The 22,530-nt window shown below is 41.5% G+C and overlaps 1 protein-coding gene across 1 annotated transcript in view; it reads right to left on the reverse strand.

The window, feature by feature from the left end:
- LOC104628236 (lethal(3)malignant brain tumor-like protein 3) overlaps nucleotides 1-21,022 on the reverse strand; it is a 29,924-nt gene extending 8,902 nt beyond the window's left edge. The window contains exons 1-16 of the mRNA XM_010296750.1: nucleotides 20,920-21,022; nucleotides 20,200-20,308; nucleotides 18,619-18,676; nucleotides 17,453-17,541; nucleotides 16,094-16,198; nucleotides 15,324-15,459; nucleotides 14,737-14,828; nucleotides 13,276-13,427; nucleotides 11,603-11,679; nucleotides 10,075-10,160; nucleotides 6,266-6,376; nucleotides 4,970-5,084; nucleotides 4,757-4,856; nucleotides 3,736-3,915; nucleotides 2,228-2,359; nucleotides 1,767-1,828 (exon numbers count right to left, since the gene is read on the reverse strand). Of these exons, the coding sequence (XP_010295052.1) occupies nucleotides 1,767-1,828; nucleotides 2,228-2,359; nucleotides 3,736-3,915; nucleotides 4,757-4,856; nucleotides 4,970-5,084; nucleotides 6,266-6,376; nucleotides 10,075-10,160; nucleotides 11,603-11,679; nucleotides 13,276-13,427; nucleotides 14,737-14,828; nucleotides 15,324-15,459; nucleotides 16,094-16,198; nucleotides 17,453-17,541; nucleotides 18,619-18,676; nucleotides 20,200-20,308; nucleotides 20,920-20,981 (1,666 nt within the window). The 5' untranslated portion in view covers nucleotides 20,982-21,022. The remainder of the gene's footprint in view (nucleotides 1-1,766; nucleotides 1,829-2,227; nucleotides 2,360-3,735; nucleotides 3,916-4,756; nucleotides 4,857-4,969; nucleotides 5,085-6,265; nucleotides 6,377-10,074; nucleotides 10,161-11,602; nucleotides 11,680-13,275; nucleotides 13,428-14,736; nucleotides 14,829-15,323; nucleotides 15,460-16,093; nucleotides 16,199-17,452; nucleotides 17,542-18,618; nucleotides 18,677-20,199; nucleotides 20,309-20,919) is intronic.
- Nucleotides 21,023-22,530: the final 1,508 nt, after the last annotated feature.

Consider the following 22,530-nt stretch of genomic DNA (forward strand, 5'->3'; position numbering starts at 1 on the left):
GGAAGCGAAGCGGAGGATGGAAACAAAATGGGAAACATTCCTCTGGCTTACAGTGGTTAACGTGTGCTGTCCCCTCGCCCCCCACCCTGCCAGGCTGGCACAGGGTGCACAGGCTGCCCGGCGCCATCCCGTGGCAACCATACAAAATTCCCATGTTGTTCCTGTCCCCAGAAAGGTTCGGCATGCCCAGCGCCGGTACGGCTGCGCTCGCCTCTGCCAGCTTTGCTCAGTGTTAGCACAAACGGTTGTTAGTAGGATGCTGTGTAAGGATCTGCGGGGTGTGCCAGTCATTGCGTGTAAAGCACAAAGTAAAACAGTATTATAAAGAAAAAGCAAATTTCCATGATTTGCCAGCTCCTCACCAGCTGAAGTGAAAGCAGAGCTGGAGGTAAAGCCTGACCTAGCGGAAGGTCACTCCCCTGTCCCCGGCTGTGTCACTTTACCTCGTCCTCACCTCCATGAAGGGTGTAGGGCAGCATAGACAGGTCTTTTAATAGGGGGAGGACTGAAAAGCAATAAAGTCTAAGAACTGCTCAGTTCAGGAGCTGGTGCTCCTGGCAGGGCACCTACTCCTCCCCTGTCTCCCCCAGCTCTCCCATGTGGGGCAGCAGCTGCCCTTGCCCCCACCTCCCTGCCGCAGCGGGTCCTATTCGTGTCCAAGGTTTTCCAAACAGCTATGTCCCTGCTGGGTGGGCACTGCTTCTATCACAGACTGTCTCCTCCTCTTCACTAAGCCCAAACCCTCAGGAGTAAGCATCCAAGCCACTATCTAAACAAATTACTTTCCCTTTGAGAAAGAAGCTGGGTTCTAATAGTTTAAATGTAGATGGGATGAAAGCTCTGGGTAATTGTGAAATTACGGGTCAGTGGATTATTGCAGAATTTCCCTCCACTGATTTCCACCATTCTGTTTAAGGTGAATACAAAGGGAGAGCAGACAGCTTTCCCTGCCAGCCACAACTGCAGCTCGTAGCTGGCAGACTTCTCCAGCTCTGACTGCAGAAGTCAGCACTAGGTAAAAATGAGTATATATAAAAAAAAAAAAAAAGCTAGGCACCTGTCCCAGTTTCTGCCTGCTTAGCTATTTTTGATTAGAGACATATTACCATGTTAAATCCTCCTAAAAGCCTGGTCAGCTCGGTTCTCTGAAATGACTTTTTATAGTAAATCTGAAAGTGAAGCATATGGTTTGCTAAAGTGATATCAGAAAGCTCCTCTTAAAACTTAACCTGTCACATACCAGAAAAAAAAAAGTCAGTGGTTTTCCATTTAATTTTTTGTTTTCTTTTTCATCCTTAGGAAAACCTTAAAAAAGTCACCAGCCAAAATGATTCAAGTCATGATTCTGAATACCCAATGGGGTCTAAAGATAGTTTAAGTTCCATCAACTTCTATCTGCCAGGTTTTGAGTAAGTCTCCCTTGACACCTCTGCTGGCTCTGTCATCGACTGGTTGGGGAACAAAAACCCCTTGCCACTTCGGAAGAGTATGCAGTGCCACAAGAGATGGTGCAAGCTTGTCTTCTCAGTTAATAAATATGAGGCTTCACTCTAGAAAGTATTAAACCTTTTACTTCTAAGTAACGTTACCCTTCCTCCTCATTTTGAAGGAAGAAAGACTACCATTACCATCACCTCCAGCATGTGCCTCCTCTTAACCGTGGTATCAAAGACAAAAAAAATGTAAAGTTTTAAATGCGCCTTGTGACTGTGGTAATATTGCACGTATATGCACACACATAGAAAAAGAAGTAAAATTTAACCAACCTTTCCCATTGCTTTCCTGTTTCACCAGCTGGAACTTTATATAGGCATGCGAGCACCCAAGCCTGAAAGCATCAATTACAAACCACTTTAGAAGATACAGAAATTGATATAATTTCTTCTCTATACAGTGATTAACGGGACTTTTAGGAACCAAAAGCTTCTTCCCTCTTCAAATAAGCAATAGCACTGCTCTGTCTCTGACCTCTCTCTCTAAGCTAAGGACTGTGCTGTTAAATCCAGGGCTAGAACTCGGATTTGAGTTTACTGCAGGAAAGACAGGGCCCAAAATAACAGGAGGAAGGGAGGAGATTTACCATGTGATTCTAAAATCCTATGCTGCAAATCTCTGATGAAATTGGGCTGTTCGAAGTTATGATTTACATCTGTATTTCAGAAATAGCAGCAGCATCAAGAAACACAGCTGTTAACACATTAGAATACATCACAAAAATCTTATTTACTTTTTTGGTTTGGCTTTGATGTCTGCAGAGGAATCCTCTTCTACCCAGTCTCTCTCTTGATTGTTTTCAGACTGTTCCGACAGACTGTGAACACTGCTTTGACATGACTTTTCACTGTCTTGTGCAGATTTTCTGGAAAGACAGATAAATGATAGTAGCTAAGCTGACACCCTCTGTTCCCTTTTCCCACAGGAGAGTAAAGCTGGCTGCTCCTTGCAAGTGAGAGCAACAACTACCACCTAGTGGTAGGAGCTTTCCTCTCCCCCACTGTCATTACTGGCACAGTATAAAGTGCTTTTTTACTCTTCAGCACGGATTGAGAGAGATTATATGAAATAAATCAGCCCCTGTGGACTGAGGCTCTGATCCCAGCAGCTACAAGAAACCCACTGAAGCATGTGTTATGGTGAAATCAAGAGACTTAAGATTTTTTTAATCCTGATACCTCTGGATAACATTTAAGAATCTCCATGACTGAGTTTGATGCACAAGCTGAGCTACACAGTTGCCCAAGGAAGGACAAGCAGCAGGGTCTTATCAGATTTGCATATTGAATCCAGACCTCCCACTATCATGAAATGAAATTGAAGAATAGAAATATGTTACAATTTTAGAATGCCATTTATTCTGGGAGAATCCCAAGGCTCCTGAGAGAGCTTTATGGTAACAGTGCCACTGAAATGCAATCAGTTCTGGCGTTGAGATTAGCAAATGGAAACCCCTGCACATTTCTGGGATGGGAGGAGGCAAACTTTGGCCATGTATGCTGGGGAGGGGAGAGAAGTATTCCTTTCTTTTGGCCAAATATATCTTGAAAACGTTGTAAATCTAAGCAAAACAAATTAATTTTTAAATGTATATGAGCCTTCATATACAACGAAGACCAAAAGTATTGCTGGAGTTTGCTCTAGTGAGACTGGAATTGTACACACTAAAGGTAACAATAATAAAAACCTTCATGTCCAGATTTGTCCCATGACATATTTTAACTGCCTCCTGCAGTCCAAGAACTAATATACAGTTTGCTTCAATGATATCCAATTCCAAGATTTTCATGTAAGAAAATAAAGTATCTGAAGAAGCTGAACTTGTTTGCCAAGCGATACACAGAGTCATTACACCTACCACTGTAATGCAGCCCACTCTGGGGTGGATTGCAGTTACAGTTTAATAGTGCAAAATAACCTTGCTTGACAGTTTTAGGACAGGAAACGAAGGAAAAGAACATATTTTAAATTGAAACAGCAAGGAAAAATTTATGGAGACAGAATGCAATTTCCTTTGTTGGAATTTGACCAGAGCAGCAGGATTAAGGAATCAAGAAACCTATTAAGGCATATGAGGGTATAAAAGTGCACTGCTCTGTGTTAAGAGTGTCTGGGGCATGGGTCAGTATTACAGACAGACGAACTCAATGCTCTGCTGCTTCTCTGCCAATTCCTGTGGTTTTCAGCCTTGTAAAATAGTTTTGCACCCCAGTACCTGCCCAAGAAAAGGGTTCAGCTCACCTGGATTGTGGAGAGTCCTCCTGAGAAGACTCTCCTGCTCCCACCAGAAAGGGGGCAGGAGCCTCCAGCCGCTTGGCTTTCTGCATGCTATTGCTAGGGGAAGGTCTCTCCCCACTCAGGCGGTCCTGTAACAAGTTTTCTCTGTTGAGGTTCACATCAGAATATGGGCAGCCAACTAACCTGTGTTAAAGAAAAAAAAGAGAAAAAAGAAAAAAAAGAGGGATGATACTGCACGTTTTTAAGTCATACAATCTTACCAGTCTCAGGCAGACACATCTATCAACAAACCCAGAAAAAATGAGGCCAGAAACACTCAGGGAGATGTTATTCCCCAGTTTTAGGTGCCAGAAAGGACGGGACTACATGATAGAATTAGAAACCAAAGGAATGATTTTACAGAGTCACCTCAGAGAACAACAAGAGCTCTTCCTCTGTAACCTGCTTGTTTGAACAATATTCCATGAAAGCAGAGTCCTGTAACTTTCACTCTGAAAAATTCAAAGCCCTTTACCACATTATATACTACTAGATCTTCAGACCTCCCATCTGAGATTGTTTTCTTCCTCTTTAAAATATTTTAATCGAGAAAAACCTTCCTTTTCCAAAAGCACGTTAGAAATCAAAAGGCAGAGCACAAAACATGAGCTAGCACTCCTCACTCTTATACCTTAAATAATCTGCCCACACTCTCTCCCTCTTTAACTGTCGCCTTGCATGCTGTTCTTGGATATATTATTTTACCAAAAAATACCTTCAGTAATACTGGAATGTAGAAGTTGGAGCGAATTAATCTATGTTGGATTGCATTGCAGTTGTAATGATGATACTGGTATAAACAGAATTTATGATGAAACAGCACATTTAAACACAAGAGGGAGCTGCAATTGTAGTTATAACTATCTCCAGGACAAACACCCTGAGATAATTTCAGTGCAGTGCAGGTGCTTGTTGCTGCATTATTATTATGAACAGCAGTTAGACTCTCGCAGGCAGAACCCTTATGAAGATCTTATATACATACGTATAATGAGTTCCGTATCGTGGTCCCCTGACATGACCGATACCGTGGCAGCCTGGAGTAGGACACGCTTGTCCCACTGTTCCCACTGGATCAACAGCACCTGGTAATAAAAAACAAAAGTTTAACAGATTTGTAAAACACACTCTGCCTCTGAAGAGCAGGCTGCACTTAGGAAAATTATTCAGTATAACAATATGATGTCATCTACTTTACCTAGAGGGACTTGCAAAGCATGTCCAGTTTTTGCACACCAGCCTACTGGATGAACATCAGGGCTGTCTGCATCGACCCAGAAATCATAATTGCGGTCCCAACCATCAAAATGTATCTAAAAGAAGCACACAGTCTTGCTGAGAGATACAGTTAAGGACATGACTCAGCTTTTATTTTAACTTCCCCCTTTGTTTCACCTTGCTCAGCTTGGGGCTGATTCATTCAATCTTTCAGTCAAGCGCAATCATCCTTTGTGCTCAGTGCAACTATTTGTTTTCCTGACCCCTCCATCTATGTTTTACAGAACAACCGGATTCTGGTGACACAGGCAAATCACAGGGTCTGCGAGAAAGCACAGACCATGGGGTGCTCCAGCACACTCTATACTCAAAGACTAAATCTATGCGAACAATTGCTTATTTAATTGTTTTGTTTTCTGAGGATTCCACCATAAAAGCCTAAAAGTTTGGTGAGTTTTGCCATGAACAAGCTAGAATCTTCTGCTGGACGAAGGGACTAGTAATAGTTAGCTCAGATCCAGGTCAGGTTAACAGAGGCTGAGGATCACTGCAGCTTACAGCCTATTGGGTTGTCTGCGTAGCAAAGTTTCAAACAAATGTATGAACTGAGTATCATGCTACTATATATTGGCAGAACTTGACTGCTGCTTGCAATCACAGCGATGCAACTGAGAATCAAATGGCTGATGGAGAGCAAACTCTACTCCTGCCCACATAATCATCCTTTAGAGGCCAAGGAGCCTCCATCAGTGCAGCCTCCACTTTAGCTGGCCGATACTTAATCCCTCAGAAGCCAAAGCACACCAGATTTTTCTGACCCTATATTAACGTGAAAAGAATTAGTTAAAATGCATTTATGTAACAAATTCGTCCTGGAGAAAGAAGGCACTTCCTACACATGCCAGAATTTAATTTGCTTTGGGTTTTCCTTTAAATATGCTAGGAAAAAAAAAATCATCAGGTAGCTTCCCACCAGCAGAACATTAATGCTGCCTTCATTCGCACAGATCACACAGAAATGCTAAGAGATGGAAAATCATGCTGTCAACTTATTTCAAAATACTTACATTAAAACAGTAACTAGAATACCAGGCAATTCCATCAGATTTCAACAGGACAAAACAATAAAAATAATTTCAAGTTGGGCAGGCCTGTAGGCTCATTCATCTGCAAGGTGTTTGTTTGCTGCTCCTCACACCAAATGGGTGGTTTTTCTGTACCACCAATCACTATATTCCTCAGCACAAGAGCTCTGCACTTTGAAGCAAGGTCATACCTTAATGCGATGGTCATCTTTGTCAACTATTGTTGCCACTCTTATCAAGATGGGATTTCTTCTGTCCACAGCCTCTAACTTCATATTAACTTGGAATCCGTGAGCAGGACGCTGTAAGACAGGATTGTAAGCAGAATGCTAAAAAGCCTGGGCGGTCAGAGCTAGTCACCTGCTCTGAATAAAACGCGCTGAAGTTTTCATCTACCATTCAAATGCCCGATCTCACACGGCAGACTGCTTCAGAGGTTAAGATTAGAATTTCCTAGATGATTAAGCTGTCTGTTTGTCAGCAGCCCAAAACTACTCGAGAGGAAGTCTGAGCTTTCACAGCCAGGACAAGAGGCACTTCCCCTACAGAAAAAAGGCCAGATACTACCACAAGCTCCACTGACACACAGACTCCACAGTCTGACAGCAAAACTCCCAAACACAGCAGAGACGATCTCACGTCTGACAAGGACAGTGACCAGTCTCACACCTGAACACCTGAAACACACCACTGTGTGACGTCTCTCTTCACTACGCTACATGACATCCTTCTTGGCATCTGATGCAGCGTCTGGGTGTTACAGAGTTACCTCCATTAAGCAGGTTACCATCTTCTTCTTATGATGACAACTGCATCTGCTTGTTAACGACGACTGCTGAGAACTGCGGTGCTGGGACTTGAGAGCAGCTCCAGCCGCCTGTCTGCAGAGTCTCCCCTCTGCAGTTGCTGACCTACCCTTTCTCTCAAACGCCAGTGGCCAAACTGCTTTGTAAAAACTTCAGAATGTCCTTTGACCTGATGCGTGCCCTTTGCAGCACCCACAGATGTAACCTCTAAGTAACAGGACAGCATTTACCACTTTTTCCATTTATTTTGAAATGACTGACTGCAAATTCCTCCTCTGACCTCCCCAGCTGAAGGTTATGGAGCACCGGATACTCATTCAAAACACGTGCTTCTTCAGTCCTGGACACAAAGGTCAGGATTTTAGCAAGAGATGATAAATTGTGTCTTTGAACAAGATCAAGTTAATGAAAAGATGATTATAACCACTCTTCCCTCACAATCTGCCTTACCCTTTTTACTGCCCGTAGCTGGGGGCAGGGAAGGAGGTCCACTTCTGAGCTAAGGGGATTAAAGACTCCAAAACTGAAGTTCCTCTTTGGTCTTTTCACCTGGACACAGACATTTATGCACAGGCTTTCAGCCACATGACACAGAAGCCAGAAAATCTAAACTGCTTTTAGTTCTAAGAGCATCTGATTGAGCAGCCAACCTTGTCTGTCTTCCTTGAGGAAGGAGCCTAAGTGCTAGAGAATAAAATCCTGCCCAGAAGATAAGCAGGGCTATTTGTTTAAGTCTCACTGAAGGGTTGCTGCCTTTTTGGCAGCCAAGACAATGGGCTGAAATAGTGATGCTGACAACCAAGCTGTCTCCTCCTGCACTTCTGGGTGGAGGAGAAGACAGAAATCCAGACACGAGATCTGCTATTTGTGCTGATGATCAGTGTCTCCAGACTACATAAGATAGCTCTTGAAAACTGTTAGAAACTAATTCAGTGAGAAATGCCTGTTCTGGCTTTCAACCCATATTTTTATGTACCGATTTCCTGTAATTGCTAGCTGGAATAATAATAACAATAAAATAAGATCAATAACTGTGCCATGTATTTGCACTTCAGATCAACCAAGCCAGAAAAAAAATGAAGTTTGATCTTGAAAGAGTTCTATTAACTGCTGATATATCAAATGCTTTTTTTCTGTTTCATTTTCGAAACACAGTCTTGGATGTTAATTTATATTCTAGAGTTCCGTAAGAGCCAGAATTGGCCCTTCTACTATCCTCTCAAAGCCAGATACCTGAAGCAGCAAAACAATGGCTGCAGAGATGTACGTAAAACAAGAAAAGAGGCAGACAAGGCAGATGCATTCCCCCTTGGGAAAACACTTCATTTTGGAAGAATCCAAAAAAGGGAGCCCTCAGTGCTGAAAAGGATCCCTGTCCTGAGGAAAGCCCTGTTATCTTCAGCTGACATTTTTCAACACTTTTTGCATTTTGCAAATCTGTGGAAAGAATGCCGTAATGACATTACTGAGGACTTCAGACTGGGAGTTTTAAGTAGGTTGCACTCCACTGTTTCTTTTTGTATCATGAAGAGTTTTATTATCCTTCCAAAATATTTGTCGCTATGAAACTACTTCTATTGTTCCTCTATTGTGTAGAAGACCAATTGCTGCATTCTTTCACTCTTGTATTCTGAAGGTTCCCATTTTCCAGCACTGTTGGGATTTTACAAGCACGGCTGAGCCTACGCTGGAGACAACAAATGTGTCCTACTGACAAGCTTCACTCATTATGCTGCACACTGGCTCCAAGGTACTTCACATGCTGCGCTGCACGATCAAAGTCTGCCCAACTCTGGAAAACCTTAATCCAAGGGATGTTTTGGAGTTCAGCTGTGCTGCAGATAACTCCAGCTGTGGCCTTAGAGCTCTCTAAAGAGGCAAAACCAGCCTCTTCCTATTCCCTGACATCCACCTTGCAACCTACAACAACTTCAAATGGACACCTGCTGAAATCTAGCAATTATCAAACTTGTCTGGCTGGATTTTTACCTTCCTTATCTGAGGCCTCCCTAATTGCTTTTCCTCCTCAGTCCCAAAGAGCTTACCAACAAAATATACAGGAGGGCAGCAGGTATTAACCTGCAATGCTAACTTCATTGAAAGGAATCAAGACAAGTGTCACAATGGCACAGAAAAGTTTTTAAAAATATTGCAAAGTTTAGCAAGGTGAGCCAGCGGTGCAGAAGACGCTGCTAAGAAAAAAAAAATCAACTTTAAAGGTTGGGGGTTTTTTAATGAAGTTACTTTAAAGGCTTTTGTTTTGTTTTTGCTCACAGTGAGCTTCCAGATAAATCCACTGAACTCCAAAAAACAAAAGCTCATGCTCCCAAGCTTGAGAGAACCATCTTCTGATTTAGTCTGCAGGACGACTTTACACCATCTAGGAGTCTGGCAGAGATGCTCTATCTTAGTACGCTTATTTCTGTGGAGAGCACAGCTGGCTCCTCCCTAGAAGAACCAAGATCTATATTAGAACACGTAAGTCCTTGACAGGAACTTCTCACTCTACCTTAATTCCAGCCTCACTAACCAGGGGAAGAAGGATTTGCACAACTGCAAGGTGAAAATATTTTAGAGAAGTTTTTAAAACTTTATTAGGAGAGGACACCTGATGGAGGAACTGCACACTCCTCATTCCTTCTCAAACACATACAACCCCCTCTTCTGCCCTTCCCCACCAAATGTCCCCAGCTGCAGGCCAGTGATATCCACCTCTGACCCCCATGAAGGGAGTGTCTGCAAAGTCTGTTCAACCAGCATCAGTCCTGCTCTGATGTCAGCTGGGAGATCCCCTCTGCCCACAGTCAGACCTCAAGCAGAAGACCACTTCTTTCTCCTCTCCATGCCCTTTGAGGCAAGGTACTGCCCTTCACATGTTCCTCCAACAGCTACAATTACCTGTGTGGACTGAAAGCTCTTCCCTTAAATCTACCAATGGAGCAATTAAAGATGTTTAGTCAGAAATCCTTTCCAAGACAGCTTTTCATGTCATTTTTTAAAAAAAATCTGTGGGAGGTTTTAAAACTTTTTTTAAAAAAGCAATGGGAGATGATCTTAAAGTAAAAAAACCCATTTTCACCCACTTGGTACAGACATGGTGAACCACCACCAAATAAAGCATCTAGCAAGAAAGAGTAGGCAAGAGTAGTTTCCCCTACCCTCCGGCTCTAGCACAATCAAAGAGATTCACCAACCAGTTTGAATGCTCTTGCTGGGGCTGCCTGGGAATTAGTTTCTTCCAAGTATTTCTCCCATGAGAAGCCTTTGGAATCCTTGTATCCTGAAAAAGCAGATAATTAACATTTAAGTAAGAAACCCGCACATTTATTGCTACAAACAACACAAAAGCAGCTATGTAATACATGGCTATTATGTTAATTTAGCTCCTACAATGGATGGTGCTGGAAACTGGTCTGTTTATTCGTACACACCACTTACAGCACACACAGCAGCACTGCAAGTTTCCCTAGCTTCTACACAGGGCTTTAACCCTGACCTGAAAAACCTGAAGAGTTCATTTCTGTAACAGCTTAATCAATTCTTATTCTTTAGAGAAAGGTGCCAATTAAGAGCTATTCTGTGATGGGCAATGGCATCACTAAATTAATTCCTATTTTACTAACTATTCTATGTGTGACCGCCTGCAAGATTGTAGAAATTTCCTGTCTCCTCCTACCTACTCAGCCATAGCTGAGTAAAACTACCAGTCTGGAGATAAAAGGCTCCATCGCCGTCACCATAATCTCAGACACCTACATGCGTGTCCTACCCTAACAACGACAGGATGTCTCTCCCTGGAAGCTGCATTTAAGAAACTGCTCTACTTTTATTCCCTTCCTGTTCCAGTATTTTTTAGCCTCAGTATTGTTTCCTTTTGGCAGAAGGGCGCAATGACTAAATGCACAGGACAGTCTGCAAATTGCTGCACGTATATCTCTTGGCAGAGAAATCAGAATGACTCCAGATTCTGCTGGGGGCACAGGCTATCGTGACAGGAGCAGGGGAGCTGCACGCCACAGCCTTGTTGCACATTCCAGGAGCAGGAACAGATGTGGTGCCGCTGAAGAGCAAGCTTTTACAACCCTCTTTGCATCTGCAGCAAAGGCACGGAGGCTAATTCCTCCAATGCAGAAGGATCTTGTAGTGCCACCCACTCTACTGAACTTGATACACAGCAATTACAGAAATTCTTGCTCCAGGGCTGTCAATCTAGCAAACAGCAGACATAATTTTTTTCATTTTTGTTATTTTTAAGGTGAATGAGCACTTCCAAGGCCTGAAAACAACATTGATTTTCCTGTAGGTTCTGTCCTTTTTCATTTGCCAACATTCTCTTCATTTACTGAATTCCAGTGCAGCAGAAAGAGATGTGACTTCAGTTACCCCTTTATTTCCAGAAACTCCATCTTCTCATCTACGTAATCATGATACAGATTCCTTTTTCTTCCAGCTCACCTTAAAGGAAATGCTGCAAATACTTCAAAGTTCTTTCCCTTCTGAAATCAAATTCAATTACAAATTACCAAGTCCTGTTCCATTTTTTGAAAGAGCTATGAAACAAAATAAAATGCAGTGGAAAAAAGTATGAACAATAATATTGTTCAGTCAATATAGAAAACAGTATTGAATGGAACCTGTAACTTGCAAATACGTAATTATGTAGAAGATAAAGCTTCCAGCTTTTTTGACTGAGGCAGGAAATAAGTCTCACTTTCAACATACCAGGTGGTGTTGTCAGTGGGGTTCCAGTTTCTTGGCAGTAGCCAACAGGACGAATATATGGGCTGCTAGCTTCACACCTGAATCAAAGAGGGAAAGTTGGCACCAGTCAATTTTAAAGCAAGAAGAAAAACAGAATTTCAAATGCTGATACGCCTTTGCTGGGTTAAGCAGATGCTTTCAGTGGGTGTGATCATGGTGTGAAAGACAAGCACTACCTCGTTAGAATCTGTAACGTCAAGTTTTCAAGGCGTTCAAGCTACCCCAAAAGATAGGGAAGTACTGGTGCTTTAAAAAAACAACAACATAAAGCCCCCCCCACATGGATCACACCAACCACAGTTCAGCCTGGACACAGATCACCCAAGCTAAAATGCAAAGGAAGCAAAGAAACAAAAAACAAACCTTCACCCCAGCTGAAACACCGTTATTGTGGAAGAAGGGGAAATTACTTTTAAAGTCTTTGCCAAGAACTGCACGTTATCCATTAATTCTAGCTGAAACTTAGTGGTAGTTTGCTTAGTTCCCAATTTTATTGCATGTTTAGATCTTCTGAGTCCCTGAAGGAGGTGATGGGCCAATTTGAGACAGCCCCTTTTGTCACATCTGCTCCAGGGAAGGCACCGAAGCAGTCTTTCAGACCTATGAAAAAACCTGTGTCTCTTCAGCCAAGCTCTACTTTGAAGTTTTGTTTGCTTGTGTTTCCCATTAAAATTTTCAAATTCCAAACAAAACATGGCATGAAAACAAAGCTTCATGGGCTAAAATGGTAAAGGAACGAGACCTAAATTCCTGCAAATGGAAACACCAGTGTTACAATGCTCTGCATGACATACTTACGGCAAAAAAAGACCAACCTGCCACCAAACAGGTGCCTATTCCCAAAAAAACAAACAAAAGGAGATGGGAGAGAGAGCACAGAATACTGATTGAATCAGTGCTATTTTGATAAGCATGTCTTGTGTTGCTTTCACAGACAAATTCAAAGAAAGTTACTCCATTTGTGTAGGTTGGAAAGCATGGACCAAAAAGGGAAAACATCTCCTTGACTAATATTCCACCCGGCTCCAGCATGAGGGCAGGGGATCACTATTCTCAGATGCAGCACAACTGTAGTGCAGGTTAGGACTTAAAAGCCTAAATGCTGGCAATAATTTTTATTTTCAAAGGGCTTTAGCCAAACTCTGCTGAAGCAAATGGGAAAGATTTTTACTGACTTCAGTGCTGCCTGCTTCTAAATTTAAGTTTGCAGAGAGACGTGCCAACACGCACTACTAGCCCTGGAGGAGAGGATGTTACTAATTCCAGGTGGTGTCACTAGTGGAGCTTAATCTTCCTTTAGCTCTGCCAGAGGAACGGATAACATGAGCATTCCCTAACCTGACCGAAGTCAGCCAGCTGCATTACCTCAAATGCTTCTTACCTCAAATGCTTCACAGGCAGCTCAAGCTAACTCAATCGGTTTTGCACTGAGCCAACTGACAAGCACTACAAACAGCAGGGGAAGCTACTGGGCAACTGGCATATTGCAAAAACCCAACATAATTATTCAGATGCTTGAAAACTGGTTTAAGATCCCGACTTCAGTGACTACATTTAAAATATTACCCTTAGTGAAAGAGCAAAATAAACCACAGTCTCCTTGCAGATATATATTAGAAATAGAATCTCTTTACCAGTAGTCATAACTCTCATCCCAGTTATCAAAATGAATTAGCAGGCGGTTATCCACCATGTCCGTGATGGTTGCAACACACATCAGTGACGGATTCTTCTTGTCCACTGCCTCTAGTTTCATTCCCAGACGAAAACCAGAGGGTGTGACAGGCTGAGGAACAGGACATCAGGAAAGGGAAATCAGCCATGTTCTAGGTCAGGCCATTTAAATTACTCTTATAAACTCATTTGTTGCAGGTTGCAACCTCGAAACCCACAGACTAAAACATACTATAATTAGCAAGAGGTCTACAGACAAGATTTCCATGTGTTCCAGCAATGGTTGTGACTACTTCTAAATAAGAGCTGATGTAGCTCAAATAACAGCATCTCCAGGTACGCAACAACATAGATGCAAAGGCTAAGATGCACACACCTTGCAGTGATGAGTGCTGAGGATTAGTGTGAGCATTGCAGGTCCTGTCTTACTAGTGGGAAAGTTAGAGTCTTCAAGGAAACCAGGTGACTCTCTACAACTACCTGAAAGGGGCTTGTGGCAAGGTGGGTGTTGGTCTCTTCTCCCAAGTAACCAGCGATAGGACGAGAAGAAATGGCCTCAAGTTGCACCAGGGGAGGTTCAGATTGGAGAGTAGGAAAAATTTCTTTATGGAGAGAGTGGACAAACATTGGAACAGGCTGCCCAGGGATGTGGTGGAGTCACCGTCACTGGAAGTGTTCAAAAAACCTGTAGACGTGGCACTTCAGGGCATGGTTTAAGTGGGCTTGGTGGTGTTGGGTTGATGGTTGGACTTGATGATCTTAAAGGTCTTTTCCAACCTTAATGATTCTGTGATTCTGTGACTCAGATGGAAGCAGAGCAGAGCTGCACAGTTAGGCTCTGATCCTACTGAATTCAGTGCTCTGTCCACCTGCAGCGTCAAATACACCAGCCCGTGGACTTTGTGTCATCTGAGTGACACAAAATGGGAGCGGGTGTTATACAGGAACTGAAGCTTAACAGCCAAAAAGAAAGCAACAGTGGGTGAAGGATGAAAGATCCTCAAGATCCATAGCCTCATAATGAATCCCATGGTGCACATGAGTATGCTGCTGGAAACCAGAAATTATTTTGGAAATGATTAAGTTAGAGGAAAGTGACACAAATATCTTGACTGTAGGGACACAGCAAAACAGACCGTTGTAATATATTTAGTAAATGGTAGAGTAAATCTTTTCTTCCAGTATTAAGGAGGAATGGAAATACAAATTCTTTCTCTGGAAAGCCAGTGAATGGGGGAAGGAAGAAAAATTGTACTAGTTTCCAATCTTAAAAATAAATCACAGCAGGAAACAGCTTGCATCTGATTGCACCATGGGTGTACCTCTGACATAAGCATATTAAAAACACGTACGTACTCTGGTCAAAACTCACTTAGCACCAGACCTATTTGAAACATCTTGTATTTAGTATCACCACTTACAGTGCTGAGGGTCTTAAAAAGGCTTTTTGGAGCTGCTTGAGCTTTGCAATTCTTCAAATAGGAAGTCCAATTAAATTCTCCCTCCTTGAAACCTAGAGAGATAAAAAGATTGTTTTACAGAAGCCCGTTATATTCAGATTGGTTTTTCAGAAATGAAAATTACCTGGGAAGAATATGAACTTTGCAGGGTAACTGCCCTCCTACACTCTACAGGGGTTATGCACCTCAGCTAAAACATCTCTCTCTTTTTCAGTATAATTTCCATCATTAATCTGAACCTTCAAATGTTTCTAGGAAATTGAATGGAGGAAAGAAGCAAGCTCTGAACCCAGAGACTCCTTGCTTTACATGCTCATCCAATAAAGAGTTTCTAATTCAACTAACAATGCCAATCTTTGGGAATATCAAAAGGAAGGTGTCTGGTTCTTTTGTGATTCCCTATCTTAGTTACACCTCTTCCCTTTAAGCCACTCAGATCGAATTCCACAATTAAATCATACTAAAAATGAAACATTCAGAGCCAGGACAACTAGTTCTTAGTAGAATTTATGGTTTCTTGTACACCATTCTATTTTTTTTTTCCTTACCTTTAGGAGGGAGCAGCTTATGACTTGTTTTTTCACACCAGCCAACAGGATGGATGTCTGAGGAATCAGCATTAACCCAGAAGTCATAGCACTCTGGATAACCATCAAAGTGTAATCGCATTCTGTACCCTTGCACCTACAATGATGGGACCTCTGATTATCATAAAGGATTAGAAAGAAGCTAAAGAAAACCACCAATCAAACTCTCTTTCTGTATTTGGATTTATAGGTAAAAATAAATACAAGATCTCATTTATTTCTCAAAAGTCTAGTTTTATTTTTCCTCATTTACGTCTCCTAGTTTCCATGCTCCTCTTTTCTCACTTCAAAAAGCTGACAATAAAGTTGGTCAGTATAACTTCACTGGCCTCCTGTTCCATAGTCATGCACGTATTCCCGTGCAGCAACATCTGGAGTACAAATGCAGCAGGAGAACACTAACGTCTATTCCTGATCAACACCGATTTCATAGAACTGAAGAAGCATAAATGCATTTTGATTTGCTTATATTTACTTAGTCTTAGGGCCTAACTGCACTTTCTATTTCATATTTATAGGTTTACTATCGTGAGTTACAACTGCAAAAATCTGACAGTAGGATTTAATGTGTAGATGCTTAACTACATAGAACTATTCCTTCAGTGTCACCTTGAACTCCTCCTAACCATTAATGAATTAAAGTACTCTTACGCTTATGTTTCTGCTTTTTATTGAAAAAACTCCTAAATGTACATGGGACTTTTGGAATCAAAGATATGAAGAGCAACTACCTCAGCCACTGTGAGAACACAAAATCGAGAGGGGTGTTCAGGATCCAGCCCTTCCAACTTCATTCCAACTTTAAATCCATTTCGACCTTGTGGGAATGACTGATACTGTGAGGGTGGGGAAGAAGGAAACATTTGTTTTTAATTCCTAACGACAAAGTCTATTGCAGAGCAGTCATCAGATATACATAAGGCTTCAAATTTTCAACTCGAGAAGAAAATTCTATCGCTAAATGATTGCTGCTTTAACAGACAGGCAGACGTACAGAGATCAATAATGGCATGATCACCACATTTCAGATTTACTTGTTATTCTAATCAATCTCCCAAAAACACTGAACCACGAGCCTGTTGCAATTAGCTATGAACAAATCTTTCAGCAGATGCAGAAATGAGCTCTATTCAAACACAAAAGAATCCCCTTCACAGCCCAGTGCAGGAGGCCTGGCAGAAACAAAGAGCCAGGAAAGCTAAAATCATTTTGCCTATGTCAGCACAAGGTCAGCAGTCCAGACTTTCCCAAAAGGTAACTTCTCATCTTCAAATGGTAAAAGGGACAAGGCATGTTTGATCTGGAGCCCGTTTACACAGTCATTCCAGAAAACATTAGTGTTTTTCATTTATTTGCAGTCTTAATCCAAATTAAACATTTGAAGTACAGTTAAAGGCTTAAGAGGTAATCTGAACTGGAATTGCAAGTGGCTTATTGCAGCCACTGCAGGTGCCTGACTTTCCTTCTCATCTCTGTAAGGCGCGAACAGCCCTTGGCTTTTTAGAGCTCACTGGGAGTTGAACTTTTAATGTGGGCTGGTGCACTGGAGCGCAGAAGCAGCTTCACCAGCCTAAACTCATCCTCTCCCACCTTCAGACTATGAATGAACACAACTTCCACCCTCCCCCGTAACAGTCACTTCTCATTGAGACAACCTACAACATTCACAGAGCTAACTGACTTGCAGTTTTCTACAGAGGAAGGCTGGAAGGGGTGTTGGACAACCACAGACGAAGCAAAAGACACATGAAAGACATTAAGCTGTCCCTCTCCAACATTACTTGGAGATTGCCTAACAGCCCATTTATCCAGAGCTACCCAAAGCTGATTGAAACAGTCATTGTTTACTTCTTAGTGAGATTCAACCAGCATTTTTTACACCCTGGTTTGGGATGAGACTCACAGAGCAGATGCTTGTTGCCACAGTGCTTCAGGGCTGGAAACAAACATGCGGGGTTTTACTGCCCGCTTGCAAGGAAACAACCCATAAATGTAACTGCTGGCTTGAGGGTAGTCTCCAGTCCTACCTCCACTGAATTAGTAATTCTGCCTGAGAAAAACGTAGCAAGAAAGTTGAAAAAACTGCCAACCTCTCTGAACAGTTTTAAGGGAGCAGCTGGCATCCGTTCCTCTTCTAAGTAGGAAACCCAGTTCCATACCTTCTTCTTTCCAGGAACAACTAAGCAATCAAAAACAAAGAGAAAAATTAAAGTTTCTTTCAGCCGCCTCCTGCTCTGCCCTCTCTTCTCTTTCTCCTCCCACGTACATGCCAACGCTGTTTTGCTGTTGTACCCCAAAGGAGGCAGTGTTACCCAACTTTTGAGGAAGGGTATGAATTCCAGCAGTAGGAAAACTGTGCTCATTTCTCATTAAAAAAAATGTATTATATCACAGGTCAAATGAATTGTGGCACCCGGATTGCTGGCAAGCTGCCCATGGAAAGTTGCCACTGTAAAGTTTGGACAAGATATAACAACTTAAAACTGTGGAAAATAATTCCTTCTCCTGATATTTCACAAAGGAATAAGGGGTTAGATATAAATTAAAAGACAGCACAAAGAGGGATTTAATTGCAGCTGAAATAAACCTAAAACAAAACAAATGAAAAACCAAGTGAATTTTTGTTCCGTTCACAAGATTTTTAAAATATATATATATATACACACACACAAATATATTTATAACCAGCTAATACCACAATGCATGTACTAGAGTGGCAGCTACCAGTACACAGATGATGAAAACAACAACTTGGGCAGGTGCTTGGATTCATTCTAGTAGGACCACAGTCATATACACAGAAAATTACATTTTAAATGCATATTAAAAATCTTCCCCCAGTTTACATATGCTAACTCCTTTAAGGCTTGTAAGAATTTTAACCCAAAGTCTATAATCAATCACATGTTGTTTACAACTCATTTTCTATTTAGCATTTGTACTCTGTGGCTATGAAGCTCTCCAAAGTCAATGGAAAAAAGATTCTTACTGGCTTCAGTAAGCTTTAGATCAGGCTGTCTCCTTCTGGACCCTCTACATTGTGCCCATCATGCGGGCAAACCTGGTATATTCTTGCTAATACAGTTCAGAAGACTGACTGTGATAAGAGGGTTATGTACCTAATAAGCTATTCTGAATGTGAAATGAGCTCTACTGTCCTTTCCTCTTCTGTTTACTATTATTCACTTTATAATACCTAGTAAAAAAAAAAATAATCTATAAACATTAAAGAAAAGAGACTATGAGCTTAGCTCACCTTGTTTTATTGGTTTAGTGTTTCTGCGGCTTTTCATATTATTTGATTTATTCTTCTCCTAGACACAGATATGTTAAAAAAAAGTTTAGCAATATTGTTTTTCCTCTCTCTTTGATCATCTCACAATGCAGGTACAATAAGGATGTAACATGTAACTAACAGGAGTATCAGCTAGCATTATTTTCTTTTGAATAACCCTGCAAGAACATTAGAGGGTATGTTACATATATAACTTTGATCCTGCAGTATCCCAAAGTGCTTTACAAATTATTTAATATATGCTACTAAAGTTCATTTAAATATGGCTACTGAAGAGCAGCATGGGCCCAAAATCTCCATTACAATACACAGGATTTGCTTTCTGCAATGCAGGATTTACTGCTTACATAAGCAACCTTACTGTAATGCTCCATTTTCCTTTTCCTTTCAGAGGTTCTTATGTCCATCTCTGCCAGGGAATGGATACAGAAAAAAAATCATTTATGACACCCTGAAGGAAGCAGAAGCTTTAAGTAACTACTGTCATAGATGAACACCCCAGAAAATGTGGTCTCCCTGTGTCACACGCTGAGCCAGATTGCCATTCCCGTTTCTTCTATGTGGTTTTCAAGCTCATGTTAATTCACCCAGGATTGTCATTTCTCAAAGCAAACCAAAAAGGGAAAAATCTGAAATGCAGAGCTGCCTGCCAAACATGCCCCAGAAGAGGCAGGGGGGCAGTTTCAAACAACGAGGAGGAGAAGGGGGAAGAGACAGAATGCAAGTACTTCTGAAAACATACATACTTTAAAACATCTTATACACGTCACAGAGGAAAGCTGAGCAACAAGATGAGTTAAACTGTTCGTGACATTAGAAGTTCCAGCTTGCATTACCAACAAACACCTACCCCAGTGTCTCTGCATTACAAAAGAACGTGCAATATGTGAATATAAATAAAACGTTTCAGGCCTGAGACGCTACTCACACGGTAGCAGAGTGCAGGCTTGAACAAAGAAGGGCCCCTAAAGGGAGTAAGATGCTTAATGAAAGTTAAAAAAAGATCAGGTCAGGACTGAGGTACTTCTATTCATCCACCATTAATACAGGTTTCCAGTGGTGTAGTGAGTGTACATGCAAGCACATATTATGTATTTTATATATATATAAAATATATTATATTATGCAATAATATAATAATACAATATATTATTATATTAAAAGCAATCGAACCCTGCAGTTTGACACTAATCTTCAATACCACATAACAGTACTTGACTGTAATTAGATAAAGTATTTTTGGAGGCACATGCTTTTATTACTGTGAAATACACTTGGTGCACAGGGCTATAACTACACCTATAAAGTTACAGTCCGAAATCTTGGCTTTGGCTTCACATGAGCCATTCACCCACGTGACTCCTCAGACTTCAGAACACATATCCTCATTAACTGATGTAAAGTTAGGTGAGACCCAGACCATTCTCATGGGTACAGAACAACCTCCCTCAGCTTAGTTTGCATTGCACAGATTTCTGAGACACAGAATGGTCCCTACTCTTCACAGTTCTCTTTAAAGAAAATACATGCAGCCTCATTTACCTCATCCTCATCTGCATTTTCCTCGTCATCCTCAGACTCCAGAAGCAGCCTTCTCTTCCTTCGGAGACGTTTGACAGGTCTGTCAGCCTCATTCACCTGACAGCCACTGCTGGTATTAAGATTTCTACTATTTCCCCTGTTTCTGCAATCATCTGGAATGTCTCTGGTATCACTAAACATCCAAAATTGAAAACAAAATCCAATTAAAAGTGCAACGATACTCCTGCAGTATTCCCAGTGTCTCTGTACCTCTTTAGAAGAATGAGGATGCCTGGGCTGAGAATCTAAAGTGAATCATGTTTGCAGGATTTGCCAAATATGTATCTTTTAAAAGCACTCCAAAGCACTGGCACAGCTCTCACCACCAGACCAGCTCGAGAGTGTTTTTAATTTTGCCTTTTTACAACTCTACAGAAAGTTATCATCCTTATTTGCAGTAGGATGGGGCACTGAGGCATCAAGCACACAACCAGCATTTCCACAGGCTGGGAAGAGAAATGGGGATGGAGCTCTAGAGGAGCTTTCCTCTGCCGGGCACGGGAGCCTCGAGGGTAACAGGAAGGTCATCGGCAGAGCTGCACAGGTGGCTCTGCCTCAGCCATACCACGGTAGCACTTGCTCCAAGGATTTCATTCTACTCACAGCAACATTTTTCTCTAACACAATGTTCTCTTTAAACATTTTTAAACACCGAACAGGAAGAATCTGGGGTTTCTTTACCTGTCCCTGTGCTGCTGGGAGCCCAACTGAGTACAAAACTTTCCATTCTCAAAGCAATCCATTTGTTCGCAGGTTTGGACGTCGGAGCAGGGCACGTCGTCTCTGGGCACTGTAGAAGCAAAGAAAAAGACAACTATTAAATTAAAACTCCGTATTTTAAAACACCTTTCATGCAATTAGTTCTGTCAAAGTCCTTTACAAACTTTCATTAAGTCACCCTCAGTATCCCATTGTGAGGGAAGTAATTATCTGTGCACTGGCACATTTCTTTTTCCAATAAAGAAAAAAGCCTTTTATCTATAGTATTTTGATTTTGGAGAAACTCTGCCCCCTGTAAAAGTGATAAAGGAGGATATAATCTCAAGGCTATAACCAGGACTGAGTTACAAATATTCTTCTATTTCTTTATTCCTAGTAACCCTCTAACTTGAAAGACAAATGTCAAACAAGTCCATCTTGTTTGGATACTTTCAATACAGTTGGTTAAGTTTAAAAACATCAGCCTTTACATATACTTTGTACATACAAAAATCCTTCATAGGCAGCCTCTAAAAATAGCACATTATTGATGGGAGAATAGAAACAATTATTTCTGTATCTATATTCCATTTCATTCTATTTCATCTGAACAAAAGCACAAAAGTGTAAGGAATAACTCCAATATATAATTTACATTTACTTTCTCCTACGATTTGAGTTCTTCCTAGTGTAAATTCATTTATGTTTAATATTGTAACAAAACACAATTGCAGTGGTCCTCATTACCAGGTATCTACACTATCCCGATGCATACTTTGCTCAAGTAACCTGACGTGCAAATTGTGCACTGAGGCTCCTACGTATATGTCATTCCTATTCTGCCTGCAGTGGCACCATTTGTGTGCACTGGTTTGATCAATCTGTTTTTGAATGCACCATTGAACACTTTAAAAGAAAAAAACACACCACATCACACAATCCAGAACGCTGAGATATGAGTCACTTTGCTTTTTGTTTAAAACCATTTTCATAGTCTCCTTACCAGTACTTGTACTCATTCTGCTAAGATGACTGACATTTTTCATTTATATTTGAGTGTTCCCTCTAGCCCAATATAGATGTCAGATGGTCCTGGCTGAAATGGGGCAGGTAGACTGCCTACGCACAGAGTGCATGCATGCCTGCTTGTATCACAACGTAAAGTCTCTCCCTGTGCCGGCAGGGACCCATGATTCCAAGCAGGGAAAAGACAAAACAGGGAAAACTGGCAAGAACCAAGAGTGCTTGAAGACCTCTGCTCAATTAGAAGTCACACTGATCTATGGAATACACTCAGACTAGAAGGGTGTGAAAAATTCTTAGTGCTGAGGTGTCCACATAACAGCCGGTTCTTCGCCAGATGGATTGACGTCTCCTCAGCTCGCGCAGGTGAGGAGAATGACCCACAGTCAGCAGGGGCGTAAGCAAATGTCTGTAAGTGTAAGTGAATCTGGAGAGCTTACAATGAAATTTGAGATAAGCCATCGAGGAAGACAGGTACAAAGCCTTCCTACCTGAAAAGAGAAATAGTTCCATCAAAATCCTGTGGAAAGCCAACTGGCAGATGCTTTTCCAGGCACGCAAAGAAGAAGA

The sequence above is a fragment of the Phaethon lepturus genome, unplaced genomic scaffold (genome assembly GCF_000687285.1).
Source record: "Phaethon lepturus isolate BGI_N335 unplaced genomic scaffold, ASM68728v1 scaffold12561, whole genome shotgun sequence".
NCBI classification, from domain to species: domain Eukaryota; kingdom Metazoa; phylum Chordata; class Aves; order Phaethontiformes; family Phaethontidae; genus Phaethon; species Phaethon lepturus.